The sequence below is a fragment of the Plecotus auritus genome, assembly GCF_963455305.1.
Source record: "Plecotus auritus genome assembly, chromosome: 6".
Classification (NCBI taxonomy): domain Eukaryota; kingdom Metazoa; phylum Chordata; class Mammalia; order Chiroptera; family Vespertilionidae; genus Plecotus; species Plecotus auritus.
The window spans coordinates 101,191,785-101,210,824 of NC_137773.1; the positions used below are offsets into that span (position 1 = coordinate 101,191,785).

At 46.1% G+C, this 19,040-nt stretch overlaps 1 protein-coding gene and 1 pseudogene across 2 annotated transcripts in view; one reads left to right on the forward strand and one right to left on the reverse strand.

The window, feature by feature from the left end:
- Window positions 1-227: 227 nt before the first annotated feature.
- The window catches only part of LOC308251781 (tumor necrosis factor receptor superfamily member 10B-like), a 34,341-nt gene continuing 15,528 nt past the window's right edge, over window positions 228-19,040 (reverse strand). The window contains exons 2-9 of the mRNA XM_080675477.1: window positions 17,752-17,836; window positions 11,865-11,978; window positions 10,774-10,885; window positions 9,642-9,895; window positions 9,017-9,048; window positions 8,472-8,630; window positions 4,539-4,614; window positions 228-2,467 (exon numbers count right to left, since the gene is read on the reverse strand). Of these exons, the coding sequence (XP_080531603.1) occupies window positions 2,151-2,467; window positions 4,539-4,614; window positions 8,472-8,630; window positions 9,017-9,048; window positions 9,642-9,895; window positions 10,774-10,885; window positions 11,865-11,978; window positions 17,752-17,836 (1,149 nt within the window). The 3' untranslated portion in view covers window positions 228-2,150. The remainder of the gene's footprint in view (window positions 2,468-4,538; window positions 4,615-8,471; window positions 8,631-9,016; window positions 9,049-9,641; window positions 9,896-10,773; window positions 10,886-11,864; window positions 11,979-17,751; window positions 17,837-19,040) is intronic.
- On the forward strand, window positions 12,580-13,502 carry LOC308251132 (uracil-DNA glycosylase-like; annotated as a pseudogene). Its single transcript has one exon. The product of its transcript is annotated as a uracil-DNA glycosylase-like (transcript).

Genomic DNA, 19,040 nt, shown 5'->3' on the forward strand with positions numbered 1-19,040 from the left:
AACAACTCTGCAGCAGCCACCATGCACTCTCCCTCTACGAGCGGCCTCAGCTTTTTTGCGATTAGCTTGCTCACTACGTAACTTGTCTGACTCACGTTGTCTCTGTCCCAATGAGGCCTGGTGAAAGCGGCCTGTGATTCCAAATTCCGCTGAAGAGCACTGATTTTATCCAGATGCATCTGGCCTCCCAACTCACTGAGTTTAGCATGTTTTTTGTTGTTGTTTTTGGCTTCGGTTTTTTAGAGAGTGGAGAGAGAGAGAAACATCGATGTGAGAGAGGCACATTGGTTGCTGCTCCCGCACTGGCCTAGACCAGTCAGGGATGTAGCCTGCAACCGAGGCATGTGCCCTTGACTGGAATCAAAGTAGGACCCTTCAGTCTGAGGGCCGACGCTACCTGCTGAGCCAAACCAGCTAGGGCGAGTTTAGCGTGTTTTGAGCTGTAAGGATGCTCCAGATTGGCTTTTGTCATTACTGCTAATGCACACGAGTTTGCCTTTCACTTCGACAACAAAAAAAGAATTGTTTGTCCATTTCTCTTGGAAAGACTGACGCTCTGCATTAACTTTTCTTTTCTTTGTAGTCGCCATTTGTAGGACGTCACACCCTTAAGTTTTAATAACTATCCAGTGGGTGTGTTGCCGGCAACGCAATTATTTTGCTTTGATCGCTGTTCTAATCTGGCATCTTGGATTTGAAACATATCCAACATTTGTATCATCGGCTCTAGAGGTCTTTTCTTTGTACTGTAATGTCCTTAATCTTCACCTGAGATTCAGTTTTGTTTTTTTGAGAATTGTTGATGGTGGACGTCTGGATAAAGGTCGGACTGGAGTTATCATCTGTGTTAGCAAAGAAGTCGACAGCATCGTTGTCAATTATCGGAGGCAAGGTCATCCATGTTTCGAGGAATCATCTCATCGCACCGTCTCATCATCACTGGATCGCAGTAGTTTTGCCACAGTGTGTTATGTGTTAACACTTTCACAGCCCGTACACTCTCAGGGTGCCTGGCGCTGCCTGTCCTCAGAGTCACCTCAATACTGGCAGACGGGCCAGGGGCAGCTGACGAGAAGCATACATGTTTGTCCATCATGTACTGGATACTGCCCTGGACAAAGCTGCCAGTTCTTGAGGAAGTTCTATCATCCAAATGCCTACAGCACTTAAAATGTTCTAGAACCTTTGTGGTGTACTTAAAGTATATTTTATGAACGTCTGGTAATGGACATTCTTGCTTGTCCCTCAAAATTTACATTATTGTTATGATCCACTTAATATAAATTCATGCTGCTATGAAAAAAACTAGATTTCTTGAATTTCAAGTTCCACTTGTGGTTGCCTTTGGCAGGGCCAGACCAAATGGTTTTGCCAGCCTTACAGGGCCCGAGGGCCGGACGTTCCCCACCCCTGCTGTAGAAGTGGCCGGTCACCTAATGCTGGACAAGCTCAAAGTGCATCTGAGGGAGCTGGGAGCCACTAGCACCATCCCCAGAGGTGCGGTGATTCCTTTGCAATTCTGTTCCCTTCTCCCATTTAGGTTAACACATGTGATCAGCCTATTAAATACATTTCCAAAAAGTTTTCCATGCTCATAAACATACAAATACATACAGGGTGGGGCAAAAATAAGTTTACAGAAAATAATACAATAATAAACAATAATACAAGAATGAACTTTCAAAAATAAAAAGAGCCCTATCACAGTTAGGCAAATACCTGGACACATAACAACACAGGTGGATTATACAAAACATTAAATAACAAGTAAAAAAGTAGAAGTCTATTAGAACGAAAAAGTGCCAGGCCCAGCTGGTGTGGCTCAGAGGTTGAGCATTAGCCTCTGAACCAATATGAAGAGAAATTTTTCCAAGCTTATTGATTTCAGACAGGAAGGGAGAGGGATAGAGATAGAAACATCAATGGTAAGAGAGAATCATCAAGCAGCTGCCTCCCACACAGCCCCTGTTGGGGATCCAGCCTGCAACTCGGGCATGTGCCCTGACAGGGAATAGAACCATGACCTTCTGATTCATAGGTTGATGCTCAACCACTGAGCCGCACTGGCCAGGCATGTAGTGTCCAGTCTTATTTCCCTTTCAGGAGAAAAGGTAAACTAGGAAAGCTCTGGTCTCCAAAAGAGATCCTTTTCACTGGGAAACAGCAGAACCTGCTTCACCTCCTTCATAGACATACTTTCCAGACGTCACCAGGTGGTCCTGAATCATCTCCTTGGCATACCTTTCCCCCAGTTTTTCCAAGCTGTCCAGTAGGGTGTTGACTGAGGCAGCCTTCCCCTTGATGTTGAGCCAGGTGGTCAGCATTTGATACAAGCCATCCCGCAGGTCCGATGCTTGTGCTTTGGCCATGGAGATATCATTTTCCGTGAGGCCCACCAACCTCATGAACTGGTCCCAGCGAGTAAAGGGCACAAACCTTGAGAAGTCATGGAAGCACTCCCTCAGGGCTAGATGGGGGAAAGCCACAGAGACATTCAGGTGAGGTGGAGGAAACCCTGCAGAAAGGGCAGATGTAGACCTAGCCAGTTTGGCTGGTGGTTAGAGTGTCGGCCCACAAAGTGAAGGGTCTTGGGTGCGATTACAGTCAAGGACACGTATCTTGGTTGCGGGCTCAATCCCAGGCCCTGGTCAGGACGCATGCGGGAGGCAGCCAATTGATAGTCTCTCTCACATCAATGTTTCTCTCTCTCTGTCTTTCCCCTTCCTTCCACCTCTCTAAAATCAATGGGAAAAGACCTGGAGAGAATTATGTTAAGTGAAATAAGCCAGGCAATGAAAGAAAAATACCACATGATCTCACTCATTTATGGAAAATAAAGAACATTATAACCTGATGAACAAAAAGATAGACACAGAGGCAGTAGAGCACCAAACAGACTGTCAAATTACAGCGGGAAGGTTGGGGAGTGTTGAAGAGGGGGGGGGAAGAGATCAACCAAAAGACTTGTATGCATGCATATAAGCACACCAATGGACACAAGACACTGGGGGGGTGGGATGAGGGCATGCGACAGGGGGTAGGGGAGGCTGGGGAAAGGTCAATGGGGAAAAAAAGGAGATATATGTACTACTATATGTAATACTTTAAACAATAAAAAAATAATAAAAAAAAAGAATACAGTTAAAAAATAAATAAATAAAATCAATGGGAAAAATCCTCCAGTGAGGATTAACAACAAAAAGGGTAGATGTTGCCAAAACCGGTTTGGCTCAGTGGATAGAGCATCAGCCTGCGGACTGAAAGGTCCCGGGTTCGATTCCGGTCAAGGGCATGTAACTTGGTTGCGGGCACATCCCCAGTAGGAGGTGTGCAAGAGGCAGCTGATCGATGTTTCTCTCTCATCGATGTTTCTGACTATCTATCCCGCTCCCTTCCTCTCTGTAAAAAAATCAATAAAATATACTTAAAAAAAAAAAAAGGGTAGCTGTATACTGGAGCGCCCCCTGGTGGTTACCTGTTGCTCTTCATCCCTTACCTGCTTCCCATCAGCATACAGTACTAGAATCAGGCCTCACTTTGTGCCCCATGGCACTTCGGAGAGTCAAGATCAACAGAGAATTCTGCTTTAAGGGAAGGCTGATAGCCACCTGGGAGGGGAGATGGACGTTATGGATAGAGCGAGCGAGGAGTATGTGGTAGGAGACAGAGAGTGGACAGACTGTAGTGCAACAGGCCCTCAGAGGAGGGAGCCTGCACATATCCTGAGCGTAAGGTCCGGGGCTGCCACATCTGTACCTGTGCACAGCCCGAGGGCCTGGAGGGGGATGACCTCTGTCTCCACACCTAGCTTGGCCTCACCCACCAAACTGGCAGAGTGAGGCAGGGACAAACAGACTCTGAGCAAGAATTTAACCAGGAAGCAGAGCAAACCCCACCCATTTCATGGGATTGTACTGAAGATTCAATGAGAGTGTGGAATGCACCACACACCAATGACCCACAGAAATATAAGGTGAGCCAGGACCACTTATTTATATTTTTCTAATAGCTGAATTGAAGAAGCTAAAAAGGAACAGGTAATATTAACTTTAATACTATCTGGTACTAATTCAACACTTACAAAATATTGTATTTACAGGCAACCAATAAACAAAAAATTACCAATGGAATATTTTATATTCCTTTTTTGTACTAGTATTTAAAACCTGATCTGCAGTTTATAATTACAGCTCTTTAAATCTGGCCTCGCCAGGGTCAGGTGCTCGGTAGTCTCCTGGGCCTGCTGGACAGCACCCAGCTCCTTAGGTGCCCTCAGTGTGGTGAGCCTGGCCCTGAGCAACCAGGGAAGGGAGAAGGTGGTGGAGAGAAGGACAGGGCAGTACAGAACATCATTGTGACGAGATGGTATGGCACGCAGTGGGAGGAGGAGGGAGGAGGGGAGGAGATTTACTGTCCTAATGGCCCAGTGACAATCAGCATAGGCCCCCGGTTTCCAGCGTCCCTAGCTCTGTACTGCCATAACAACTACGGGGACAGCAGTTAGGACACTGCTCCACTGCCCCCAACAAATCACTCACTTTCTATGGGGTTCTCGTTGTTCACTGGAACCAGCAGCTTCCTTCTCATCTGAGACCCATCTGCGCCTGCCCGTCCCTGTAAAATAGAGTGGAAAACCCCCTGGGTTCAAGTCAGGAGTCCTGGATTCCAGAAGTGAGACTGACCATCAGCCAGCTATGTGACCTGGGGCAGCCACCTCCCTCCCAGTCTCTATAGAGACAAAGAGGAACCTCCCTGCTGTGCCTCTCAGACTGTGTCCTTGTGTGCTCCTGGAGGCCCCCATTCCCTGGGGTAGCGCTCACTCCTTAAGTGTCAGTTCCAGCTCTGACAACTGTACACACCTGAGCAACCATCACCCAATCAAGACATGGAAATTCTCACCGCCCTGCACAGCTGCCTCCTGCCCTTTCTAGTCCATTCCCACCCACCCCATCAGGAGACAATCACTCCCTTCCAGGCATGTATATGACTGAAATAAAGAATATAGCCCTAGCCAGTTTGGCTCAGTGGATAGAGTGTCAGCCTGCGGACTGAAAGGTCCTGGGTTCGATTCTGGTCAAGGGCACATGCCTGGGTTGTGGGCTTGATCCCCAGTAGGGGGCGTGCAGGAGGCAGCCTATCAATGATTCTCTCTCATCATTGATGTTTCTATCTCTCTCCCTCTCCACTCCTCTCTGAAATAAATGAAAATATATTTTTTAAAACAGAATATATATGAGGGCACTTTGCAAAATCTATGTAAGACTTCTTCCACGAAGCTGGAGATGCTTTGATCACTAATACTGTACCATACTGATAATCTAAATAAGGAAATGAAACTATTAGATTGTCTCCATGGAGACTGAAAAGGCATTTTGTAAAATTAAACATGAATTCTGATTTTTTAAAAACACCTCAAAAATAGGGGGCTGCATCCATAATAAGATTTTCTATATGAAAACAAGAGTCAACATCATTCCTTTAGGTGAAGTATTGAAGGCCTTCCCAATGAAATCCAGTCAAGATCGAACACGCGCCTTCTCTAAGCACCTGTGAACATTGTCAGTTCTGGAAACAAAGGAGGCAGGACTTGTGGAAGGGGCAGAAACAGTCATTATTTTAGACATGATTATAAATTTTTAAAACCCTAAGGTATAAGCTACAATACTTAAAAAAATAAATGTGTGCCCCGCTGGCGTGGCTCAGTGGCTCAGCATCTACCTATGAACCAGGAGGTCACAGTTCAATGCTCAGTCAGGGCACATGCCCGGATTGCGGGCTCGGTCCCCAGTGGGGGGCATGCAGGAGGCAGCAGATCAATGACTCTCTCATCATTGATATTTCTCTCTCTCTCCCTCTCCCTTCCTCTCTGAAATAAAAATAAGTAAATAAATAAATAAATGCATATCTTGGTGAATGTTAATAAACATACTAGAAACAATAAATTAGAAAACAGAATTGCAATGGGATCCAACCAGTAAGGGTCGAAAAACACATAAGATACAAAGAAAGAGCTTTTAGTAGAAATAGGAATTAATCGGAAGAAAAACACAAATCTTAACTGAGTCATAATAAAACCCCTAATCTGAAATGCTATCTTCCTTGATAAGAAAAATATTGAATGTTGAAAGATCTCAATTCTTCCTGAATTAATGTAAGGTAATATATTAAAAAAAAAAGTTCCAATGACTTCTATGGAGATGGGGTGGAGAAAATCTTATAATTCTAAATTTTATATGCGTAGAAATAACATATTTTGGCAAGGTAAGGAAGAGGTATGTGCACTCTCAGATACTAAAAAGTTTCATTTGGTAGAGTATTGTATATAGATGGCATATGCACAAAGATTTCAGCAAGGAATTCTCTCGCCAGTTGGAGAAAGATAAATATCACATGAGCTCACTCATTTGTGGAATATAATCAACATAAGCTGATGAACAAAAATAGATCCAGAGACATAGAAGTTCGAACAGACCGTCTAACCTCTGAGGGAAGGCGGGGGGAGGGGGTGTGGTGAGGAGGGGTAGGAGATCAACCAAAGGACTTGTATGCATGCATATAAGCATAACCCATGGACACAGTAGCGGGGGGTGAGGGCATGAGTGGGGGGTGGGAATGGCCAGGGAGAGGTCAATGGGGGGAAAGGGAGACATATGCAATACTTTAAACAATAAAAAATTTAAATTAAAAAAATAATAAAAATTTCAAAATAAAATCATTTAAAAAAAGAACTGTCTCTCATAATTACCTGAAATAAAAAGGTGAGGGGGTCGAAGAAAGACTGCAGGAGGCTTCTACCACTCCCTGAGAACGTTTCTGTACCATTTACTTTTTCTCACTGTGGATAGCACTACTTTAAAAAATGTGAAAAGTGATTAATCAGGATTGAGGGATTATTGGCCTTTTTGGTTTGTTTCCTTTTATACTTTATTTTGAAAGAGTATACTGTGCCCTGGCCGGTTTGGCTCAGTGGATAGAGCGTCGACCTGCGGACTGAAAGGTCCCAGGTTCGATTTCGGTCAAGGGCACATGCCTCGGTTGCAGGCTTGACCCCCAGTGGGGGGGCATGCAAGAGGCAGGCAATCTATGATTCTCTCTCATCATTGATGTTTCTATCTCTCTCTCCCTCTCCCTTCCTCTCTGAAATCAATAAAAATGTATTTAAAAATATATATTTTAAAAGAGCATACTGTAGCCCAGCAGGTGTGGCTTAGTGGTTGAGCGTTGATCCATGAACCAAGAGATCACGTGATGTAAAATTCACATGTCCGGGGTTGTGAACTTGATCCCCTCTAGGGGGCATGCAAGAGGCAACCTATCGATGTTTCTCTCATCATTGATGTTTCTGTCTCTCTATCCCTCTCCCTTCCTCTCTCTAAAATCAATTTTAAAAAAACATGTTAAAAAGAGCATACTGTAGATGGAGGAAAGAAACAAAGAAAACAGGAAAGTCTTTGTAAACATTTCACATCTGATAAAGGAGGAGCCAAAAGCCGAGGGAAATGAGAGAATCTGTTGCAAAATGGGGTTGGAGGAAAGGGACAGTGACTCAGAACAATTCAGACTCTGCATGTCACATCAGGTCACAAAATCGATTCCATTTGGATAACAATGCTATATGCTAAAAATCATCGTAAATTTAAAAACTCTAAAAAATTAGTGAATTTCATCTTATGTTAAGGGGAATGACTTTCTAAGCTTCTGAGGAATAAAAATTAAATATTTCTACAGGTTTACCACTCAATGTCATATTAAAACTCATGAACTGATATGAACCAAAACTGTTTGCACGTGTGTGTGCCCAGAAATTCTACTTCTAAATGCCACCATACAAATAGGATTAGGTATCCAGACTAAGATTTATTATCATACTAGAGGCCCAGTGCATGGATTCGTGCACCGGTTGGGTCCCTCAGCCTGGCCTGTGCCCTCTCGAAATCCGGGACCCCTCGGTGGATGTCAGAGAGCCAGTTTCAGCCCGATCCCCACAGGCCTGATCCAGACAGGAGAGAGCCCAATTCTGTGCATTGAGTGTCTGCCCCCTAGTGGTCAGTGCACATCATAGCAACCGGTCACTTAGGCTTTTATATAGAGAGAAAGGTTCAATGTAATAGGAATTTTGTAATAAGTTTGATATTCCTATTGTTACGAGGAATGGCTTACTAAATTATTTTACAACTACACAGTGGACTATCTGCAGTCCTCATTCAGTCAGTCAACAAAGATGGGGGCGCCCATCCTGTGCCTGCCTGTTCCAGACTCTGGGATATTGTGACATCTGGACAGATAAGAAGACCCAGCCATTCCAAAGAGCTAACAGCTCCCTGCAGTGCAGCCTCTTCCCCTCAGGTCCTGATCTCCCTGAACCATCCTTCCCCAGGACAGCAGTCCTGACCAGCACTGGCCTTTCCCTGCTTCTAACACAGTCCTGGACCAGCACAAAGGCCAGGCCTGGCATGGCCACCCCCACTCACCAGTAGATGCTGTGCTTCTCCTGCGGGCTGCACCAGGACACCTGCCAGCTCTTCCTGTTCCTGCTCAGAGGACAGCGAGTCTCTGTTGCTTATGGCCAGGTTGTGGGCATTGTCCAGAGCCTCAGACTCTCCTGGGGTTCGTGCGCAACAAAACCAGCCCTTGGGAAGGAAAAGAGCTGACTCAGGAGTCCGCACCCAGGCTCCCTAAAGGGTCTCAGGGGACACGTAAGTTCTGCTGCCCCGCCCCTCCCAGGTTTCCCTCCCCTCAGGTTGGCAGAGGCTCAGCACATCCAGGACTTTGCTGTTAGCACCAGCACCCTGGTGCCGTGCTAAGGGGGTTCAGCACACATGCCTGACACCCCCACAGCCCAGAGTGCAGTGCTGTGGGTCTGGGTGTCACAAGCAGCGGAAAGAACAGGGCCACTTTAGAGAGCCGAGGATAGCAGCACAGGACAAATTGGGGCCACTCCCACCCAGGGCCCTATTCTGGGCAGGAAGCAGTTCCTCAGGGCCTGATGCCCCAGGTCCTGGAGAAACCCACTCACTCTGCTCTTGCTCTTGGTGGCCGCTCCGGAACCTAGAAGAGAAGGGTGTCTGTCTTAGCATGAGGAGGCCCTCTCTGCAGGGTCTCCCTGCTGGGAAGGACATGGGCTGGAGCTCAGACACTGACAAGGTGCCTTGGGCCTGGTGACAGGGAAGGGCAATCCAACTCTGGGACACCCTCAGGAAGGGGAAGAAACGAGGGAAAGAAGTAAAAGTAAACACATATCAAATCTCTGTTGGGTTCTGCTCTGACCAAAGCTGTAAAACAACCCATCCCTGACCTTCTCCTCTTGACTCTTGTCACCCAGTTGAGGCTCTGACCACCCCTCTGCCTTGGCTGAGGGCCCTGCAGACGTGAAGAACTGGCCTGCTCTCCCAGACTTGTCAGGGAGAGGAGGTGACCATCAGCCCCAAGACAGGGGAACTGATATGATCCCGGCCCTCCAGAGGTACAGGTGAGGTGGGAGGTAGAGGGGTGATCCCAGGGAACAAGATCACAGCCAGGCCAGAAAGACCCAGAGATTTGGGAGGCGGAGGGGCGGGCCTTTCTGTCTGAAGAAACGAAGCAGGAAGTGAGGGAAGCAGCAGAGAATGCCAGCACCAGCCCATCGCTCCCGCCAACCTCACCTGGAAGGTTACGGCTCCTGTGACGATATACATATATCAGCACCAAGAATACAGGCAAGATGAAGGCAACTATGATCCACCACCATTGTATGCCTGAGGAGAGAGAGGGAGCAGTGGGTGCCTCCAGGCTGGCGGTCACTGGCTCTCCAGGAACTGGGGCCTCCCCATGGGCCTGGGTACCTGATTTTTGGTCCACACACTCGAGGTCGTTCAAGGGGCCACAGGCCTTGGCCTTGACCTTGCCATCAGGGCACCTAGGTTCAAACACAGGGAGGATGTGAAGGGGTTCTGTGTGGTAAGAGGAAGAGAAAGAAGGAGCAACCCCCCACCCAGTGTCCCCTGACGGGAGAGTGGAAAAAGAACAGCCTTCTCCTGTCTGCCCGATGGGCCCTCTCACCCCCTTGCCGGGTTCAGGAGGGATCTGATGCCACCTTCTGCCCTTGAGGGCTCCAGTTAAGTGTTCAGAGCTGTACCCACAGGAGCTGGACCTTCTCTATAAGGCCTGCACTGAGCTCCCCTGACCTGCAGGGGGAGCATGAGTGAGGAAGCAGCTCACTCCAGCCACAAGCTGAGCCTCATTCTCTAGTCAACCCTCAATACAAGGACCCTCTTGTCCTCCACCCGTTGACCGTCCCCACCAAGCACAGTCACACTGTAAAAGAGCACATTACTATTGGCCCCTAAATCCCAATAACAGGGAAAACACAGTCTTATCAAGGGAACAGGGCCCTGGGGGAAGGTGGCGGAGCTGGCGCAGGGGTTTGAGGAAAGCCTGAAGGAGCTACAGGTTCGGTTCATTATGACTTGGCTGTGGACACTTATGTGTTCATGGGCTCATGCTGGCACCAAAAAACAAAAAAATAAAAAAATAAAAACATTTTGTGATTGAATTGCTATAAAGATGATTGCAAGTGTGGCTGCATTGCACACAATTCCTTCCTTCTGATAGTAAGAAAACCTATAGCTTTGCATGGGCCACTGACAGGCTCATAGGCCCTGATTAGCGGCCTCCTGTGCCCAGTGGAAAGGTCAGCCTGGGCAAAGGGAAACCGAGCTGAGGAGGGGTGGGAAAGGGTCCTGCAGGGGGAGCGTGAAGTCACGCAGATGGCCAAGGCAGGCTCCCGTGTCTTACCGACGGCTGCACGCTAGGCAGTACTCAGGAGAATCCTTATCCTGGTAAGTGCCATTCTTGCACTGACACTGGGTGTCCCTCGTCCTGGTGCATGGAGCTGTTTCTACTTTATCTGAAGATAAAGGATAAGATTCGGGGGATAGGTTTCCGTCACGTGTCCCTCAAACCATTTTTCACCACCCAACCCCCCCCCACCCCACTCCCCCACACACACTCGGCTTCACTCCGCCATAGATTTGAGGGTTAGTTTCTGCAGCAATATCTGTGAGGTGCAAAAAGGACAGCCACTGGTCACCTGCCCGCCATAACCGCGTGCATAAAAAAGACCATGATGACCATGATTCTTTACTTATTACATCAGGATTAGGAGGAAATATCTATTGGCTCACAGGGTGATTAAGAAAGGTCGTGTATAACCTGAGAGACCCTGGGGAACGCTTGGGTGACTTCCGCAAACTTAACCCTGCAGAGGGGCCTTAGGCTGTGATGGCTGAGGAAGACGGAGCACCTGCCAGGGAGCACAGGGCGAAGAGGGGTCTGGCCAGGACAAGTCCCATATCCCGGCTCCAAACCAGCACTTTTCCACTCGGCCTCCCCTTCCATGATGTGGCCATAGAGTCCTCCCTTCAAGGGACAGGTTATTTTCCCACCACTTTCATCTGATGGTTTAAAAGATGTCCCTCCTGTGTGGCATGCATTATAAAAATAATTTCTGTTTTCATTTTATTTTATTGGCCTAAGTCTGTGGTCGGCAAACGGTGGCTCGAGAGCCACATGCAGCTCTTTGGCCCCTTGAGTGTGGCTCTTCCACAAAATACCACAGCCTGGGCGAGTCTATTTTGAAGAAGTGGCGTTAGAAGAAGTTTAAGTTTAAAAAATTTGGCTCTCAAAAGAAATTTCAATCATTGTACTGTTGATATTTGGCTCTGTTGACTAATGAGTTTGCCGACCACTGGCCTAAGTCATATCATGAAACAGGATATGATGAAGACCACGCTGGGCTGGCAATTAGGTTTCTGATCCCCCGTTTCATACAATTATCATCTCATTGCCCGGCGCCCTAACGGTAGGCATGAGGTCCACATCTCTACCTTTAGGGCATTCAGAGCAGGGTTGGCAAGAAGAGAAGCTGTTGGGTTTACTGGTGAAACCCTCTTTTTCAGTGCATGCTATACAAGCTCCACTGTGTTCCGATAGATAGGATCCTGGGAACAGAGAGAGAATCTGGTGAGTGAATGACCACAGGGCTTCTGGAGGCTGGCAGTGGTGGCTAAGGGATGCCTCTTTCGGCCATCAGTGGAATCCAAACAGGAAAATCCATTCACATACCTTAGACCAGCACTGCCAACAGGAATGTATTACTAGCCACACATGAAATTCAAATTCATAGTTGCCATGTTAAAAGAGTAAAAAGAGCCCGGTCGATGTGGTTCAGTGTTTGAGCGTTGAGCTATGAACCAGGAGGTCACGGTTCCATTCCTAGTGAGGGTACATGCCTCACTAGGCTGGATTCCTAATGTGGATATTTTAGGTTAAAAAATATACAGTGGAGCCCACCCCCTCGGTGGGAGCATGCGCGCACGGCTTGGCGCCAATTGCTGACCGCCACAGCCTGCACCATAACCGCCATAACCGCGTGCATAAAAAAGACCATGATGACCATGATTCTTTACTTATTACATCAGGATTAGGAGGAAATATTTATTGGCTCACAGGGTGATTAAGAAAGGTCGTGTACCAGGCTAGCGGTCCGGGGCGGCGCGCTTTCGCTTCTCCCAGCCTCGCGGGTCCCGGGGCTGCTTCGGGATGATCGGCAAGAAGACGCTCTATTCCTCCTCCCCGAGCCCCCGCCAGTAAGTGACGTGCCCGCAGCCGCGAGCCTGCCAACCCGGGACCCGGGACCCGGACGGCCGTAGTTGAGGAGAGGGGGGATGCAGCTGTCAGCACCGCCAAGAAGGCCCGGGCAGAGCAGGAGGAGCGGGGCACACCCACCGCCTCATCGCCGCTGAGCCCCGAGCAGTTGGTCCGCATCCAGAAGAACAGGCCGCGGCCCTGCTTAGACTCGCGGCTCGCAACCTCAGTGGGTTTCGGTGAGAGTTGGAAGAAGCACCTCAGCGGAGAGTTCGGAAAACTGTATTTTATAACGCTAATGGGACTTGTTGCAGAAGAAAGAAGACATTGCACTGTTTCTCCACCCCCACATCAAGTCTTCACATGGACCCAAATGTGCAACACAAGGGACGTGAAGGTTGTCACCCTGGGACAGGATCCATATCATGGACCCAACCAAGCTCATGGGCTCTGTTCCACCTCCACCCAGTTTGGAAAACATTTATAAAGAGCTGTCTACAGATATAGATGGTTTTGTGCATCCTGGCCATGGGGATTTATCTGGGTGGGCCAAGCAAGGTGTTCTCCTACTTAACGCTGTCCTCGCGGTCCGGGCGCAATCAGGCCAGTTCTCATAAGGAGAAAGGTTGGGAGCAATTGACCGATGCGGTTGTGTCCTGGTTAAATCAGAACTCGAGTGGCCTCGTCTACTTGCTCTGGGGCTCCTATGCGCAGAAGAAGGCCAGTGCCATTGATAGGAAGCACCACCACATGCTGCAGACTGCCCACCCTCCCCATTGTCTGTGTACAGAGGGTTCTTTGGGTGCAGACATTGCTCTAAAACCAAGGAGCTGCTGCAAAAGTCTGGCAAGGAGCCCATCAACTGGAAGGATCTGTGACACTGAACTGGGTGGAAGGGGATCCTCTGGGCAGTTTCTAGAAGCTGCTATTGAAGTATTTGTCAGTGACAAAGTCGAATTGAGAAAATAATTGTCCGAGTTATCGCTAAGCACTATGCACACCAGGGAGAAAGTTTCAGTAAAGTGGCCATGCGCCAGGCTGCCCAGGAGTGGCAGCTTTATCCGGCAGAGATTGTACCCTGCCACCACGTGTCTGTCTTTGCAACTTGGCTCTGGCCTAGAATATGCGTCCAAGTTTTTGGAAAGGAGAGGAGGTCAAATTCTCTGGACTCTGCTCCCCTCTGTTTCCTTTATGGTTAAAGATGGTGAGACACGCACCTTTTTAGTATCTAAGTCAGCTGCTACTCGCTTTTACCTGTAGGTTAAACGTTAGGTTATAAGGTGTTGGGTGTTTTTATATAGAAAGACTCCCTTTGCACATGGGCCAGGTCCACAGCCCTTTGATCCTTTACAGAGCCCTCAGGCCCCTCCTGGAAGGAAATGGGATTTTTTTTTTTTTTTTTTTTGCCAGTTCCCAGAAATTAGGTGTCAGTTTCCTGATCTTAGCAGAGGAGAAAATTCCCAAGGAACAATCCCTGCTGTGAGCCTTTAGACTGGAAGAGGCCAGGAGAGTGGGCTGGGCCTTGTTTATATTGTTCTCTGGGCTGTTTCTAGGAATAAGCAGTGGAAGTTGAACAGGAGGAAAAGGGTTTTGTTGTGTTTTTATTTTAAGAAGAGAACTGGCCGAAACCGGTTTGGCTCAGTGGATAGAGCGTCGGCCTGCGGACTGAAGGGTCCCGGGTTCGATTCCGGTCAAGGGCATGTACCTTGGTTGCGGGCACATCCTCAGAGGGAGGTGTGCAGGAGGCAGCTGATCGATGTTTCTCTCTCATCGATGTTTCTAGCTCTCTATCCCTCTCCCTTCCTCTCTGTGAAATATCAATAAAATATATTAAAAAAAAAGAAAAAAAGAAGAGAATTGTTTTTCTCCCATGTGTTTCCTAAACTGAGAGAAAAGGCAGCATAATGCCAAATGCTGTTTCTTCTTGACTGAGATAACTTTGGGATACTATTTTCTGCAACACTGGAGAATTTCGCTCTTTTAAAAAATACTTATATGCTGGCTGACATGGCTCAGTGGTTGAGGGTCAACTTATAAACAAGGAGGTCACAGTTCTATTTCTATGTGGATGTTTTGTATTTTTTTTAAATATTTTTATTGATTTCAGAGAGGAAGGGAGAGGAAGAGAGAGAGAGAAATATCAATGATGAGAGAGAATCATTGATTGGCTGCCTCCTGCATGCCCCCTACTGGGGATCGAGCCCACAACCTGGACATGTGCCCTTGACCGGAATTAAAACCGGGACCCTTCAGTCTGCAGGCTGACACTCTATCCACTGAGCCAAACCAACTAGGGCTGTTTTTTATTTTTTTAATCCTTTGTTTAAGAGACAATCTTTATTAGGTCTGAACCTCCTCTAGGTCCTGTTAGAGATGCTGTTAGCTGGGCTCAAAGTTAAACCTGCTGGAGTTTGGGAATAAAAGGTTGTGGAAGTTAAAAAAAACACAAAATATAATGGGGTGTGCAGGAGGCAGCCAATCAATGATTCTCTCTTTCTCATCATTGATGTTTCTCTCTCTCCCTCTCCCTTCTCTGAAATCAATAAAAATATATATTTCTTTTCTGCTGGGGACTAATTCCAGCAGGTCATAAATGCAAGAAGTTCATCAAAAGGTTGGTGGACCTTGAGGCTTCAGCAGGGCTGAAGATACATATTATTGCCTGCTGGAATACCTGGAAGCATTTCCCCAAACCTAAAAATTTGCATATGTTATTACCTGCTGCCTGACAGCGAAGGCAGTTCCCCCAACCTGACAATGCCTACTGTATACCAAACTTTACCTTTGATATGTATATCTGCTTTGCTTTAGGGCAATTTATGTTAATAAAAAAGCTAGGGGTCCAGAGTTTCGGAAAACTTGATTACTGAAGCTAGGTCTCCTCTGGCTCCCCCATGTATTCCAAATTTATATTTCTAGCCTCTTTATTAATTTATTAGCAGCCCCTTCTCCAGATTCCTGAACGCTTCTAGATGCTGAGAAAGACCCCAGCAGTTTTCAAAAAAGAGTAAAAAGAAAGGGGTCCCTGAATAGCCAAAGCAATCCTGAGGGGGGAAAAAAAAAAAACAAAGCTGGAGGTATTTCACTACCTGACTTCAAATTATACTGCAGAGCTATGATAATCAAAACAGCATGGTATTAGCAGAGAAACAGACACACAGATCAATGGAACAGAATAGAGAGCACAGCTATAAAAACACATGTATATTGACAGATAATTTTCGCAAAGGAGCCAGAAATACACAATGGAGTAAAGATAGTCTCTTCAATAAATGGTGCTGGGAAAACTGGAAAACCACATGCAAAAGAATGAAACTGGATTGCAGTTTCTCCCCGTGTGCAACAATTAATTCAAAATGGATCAAAGACCTAAATATAAGACCTGAAACAACAAGTTACATAGAAGAAAATATAAGTACCAAACTTATGGATTTTGGTCAAAGAGAACACTTTATGAACTTGACCCCAAAGACAAGGGAAGTAAAGGTAAAAATAAGGAATGGTATGATATCAAACTAAACAGTTCTGCACAGCAAAAGAAACTGGCAGCAAAACAAAGAGGCAACCAACCAGATGGGAGATGACATTTGCAAACAGTAGCTCCAACAAAGGTTTAATTTCCAAAATATATAAAGAACTCATAAAATGCAACACTAAACAACCCAATCAAAAAGTGGGCAGAAGACCTGAAAATACACCTCTCCTCAGAATACATATAGATAGCCAATAAATAGATATATGATAAGATGTTCAACCTCACTGGCAATTAGGGAAATGCAAGTCAAAACTGCAATGAGATACCACCTCACATCTGTTAAGAGTGTCCATTAGCAACAAGACAAGCAATAACAAGTGTTGGAGAGGTTGTGAAGTAAAGGGAACCCTTATTCACTGCTAGTGGGAATGTAGTCTGGTACAACCATTATGAAAAGCCATCTGGCGATTCCTCAAAAAATTAAAAATAGAGCTACCATATGACCCAGCAATCCCTCTTCTGGGTATATACCCCAAAACTCGAAAACATGTATTCGCAAAGGTATATGCACCTATATGTTCATTTTAGCATTACTCACAATGGCCAAGACAACCAGTGTCCCAAGACAGAGGACTGGTAAAGAAGATGTGGTACATATACACAATGGAATACTACTCAGTTATAGGAAAGGATGAAACCCTGCAATTTGCAACAACACAGATGGACCTTGAGAATATTATGCTAAATGAAATAAGTCAGTCAGAAAAAAAAGCTAAAAACCATATGATTTCACTCATATGTGGAATATAAAATTGAAACTCATGAACACAAATAGCAGTGTGGTAGTTTCCAGAGGGAAAGGGGGGTGGGGGTGAAAGGGGTCCTAATATATGGTGACGGGAGATGATTTGACTTTGGGTGGTGGACACAGTGCAATATACGGATCTTGTAACATAGAAACCCACACCTGAAACCTGTATGATCATATTAACCAATGTCACCTTGATAAATTTAATAAAAAAGGGGGGGGGGGGAGAAAGAGGTCCAATTCATTTTAACTATGTATTTTTTAACCTAGCATTCAACATAGTATCAATTCAACATTTAATCAATACAAAATATTGAGATATTTTACTTTCTTGAATACCTCACTCAAAAAGTGAAACCTATGCTCCCTCCAGAGTGTCCAAGCTTTGTGATCTGCTCTCACCTGCCCTTGTGACCTCTTTACCCCAAACTCACCCCACACTCACCCCAGCTGCCCCCCAGCTTTGCTCAAACAAGCTCCCCCCTGCCCCTGGGACCATAGCTCCTGGGGGGCCCTCTCAGGACCACTGTGCCTGGCTCTCTGTGTCAAGGTCACATCCTCAGACACCTCACCAACCCAATCTCTGTCCCACCCATCACTCAATTATCCTCATGGTTCCTATCTCGTCTCTCTGTCACCTTCAACTGTCTGTTTGATACCATCTCAGAAGAACAGCTCCAGGAGGGCAGGGGTCTCCTGCCTCCCAGCAGTACAGTGCCAGGCACACAGGAGCCATCTAATAAATAAATACCTGTAGTAAAGAACCAGGAACTTTGGAAATCAGAGGGCTGGGAACACCTGGAGACAAGTCGGGTAAGGGCTGGAGATCAATGTTAGCATGTACCTGGCGGACACTTCTCTGTGAGGCTGGCAGCCAGTTGCTGGTCAACTCTGTCCGGCTCTGTGATTGTGGGTGAGGCAACTGGGACCTGTGGGGACAAAGCAGGGATGGGCATTAGTGTCTTCCTGACTCTCCTCCTGCCCAGGACCCCTCTCACATTCTCTTCACCCCAACTACCTAAAGCAAAAAGAACTGGGACCTTTCTTCCAGCTCTACCATGATATACTCTCATTCTTCTGTTTCGTGTTTGTCCCTTAGCCTTTGAGACTAGCAAGTAACTCACGCCTGAAGAAGTTTCCAGTATTCTTTTATCTTATACTAAAACAAAATAAATTTATTCCACATGTGCAAACAAAATTAATCATAAATGGTAAGCATCATTGCAACCACATCAGTAAATCCTCAAAACACTTCAATTCAATGATAGAAATGGTTAGAACAGATGAAGAACAAGACCCAATTACATACTGTCTATTAGAGATGCCATTTAAGAAAGCAAGACACAGCCGAAACCGGTTTGGCTCAGTGGATAGAGCGTCGGCCTGCGGACTGAAGGGTCCCGGGTTCGATTCCGGTCAAGGGCATGTACCTTGGTTGCGGGCACATCTCCAGTGGGAGATGTGCAGGAGGCAGCTGATCGATGTTTCTCTCTCATCGATGTTTCTAGCTCTCTATCCCTCTCCTTTCCTCTCTGTAAAATATCAATAAAATATATTAAAAAAAAAAAGAAAGCAAGACACAGATATATTGAACACAAAGGGATGAAAAAAAGGTATATATCATACAAATAGTAAGCCTTAGAAAACTGCTGTGCTATCTTAATATCAGATGAAGTTGGTTTAAGAAGGACCTTTGGCTGTGTGAAAGGGTTAATTCATCAGAGAGTCATAATAATTATAAACGTATATGTGCCCAACAAAAAAGCTTCAAAACACATGAAGCAAAAATGGAAAGAGTTAAAATGAATGTATAACATCCTTTTCTCAGCAACTAATGGAATGATATGATGAAAACAGTAAAGTCATAAGAGATTTGAACACTGTCAGTCACCTTGACTTAACTGACATTCACATAACAGATGTGCAATGTCTACAAAAGACACATCCTTTTCTGGTGAACATGGTACTTTTTGAGTCCAAATAAACTTAAAAGAAGTTAAAGTATATCATGTATATTCTCTGATCTCAATGATAATACATTGGAAATCAATAACAATATCTACAAGACCTCCAATGTAATTAAAACCACAGTGAAATACCATCTCACACTTATTAGGGTGGCAACTATTAAAA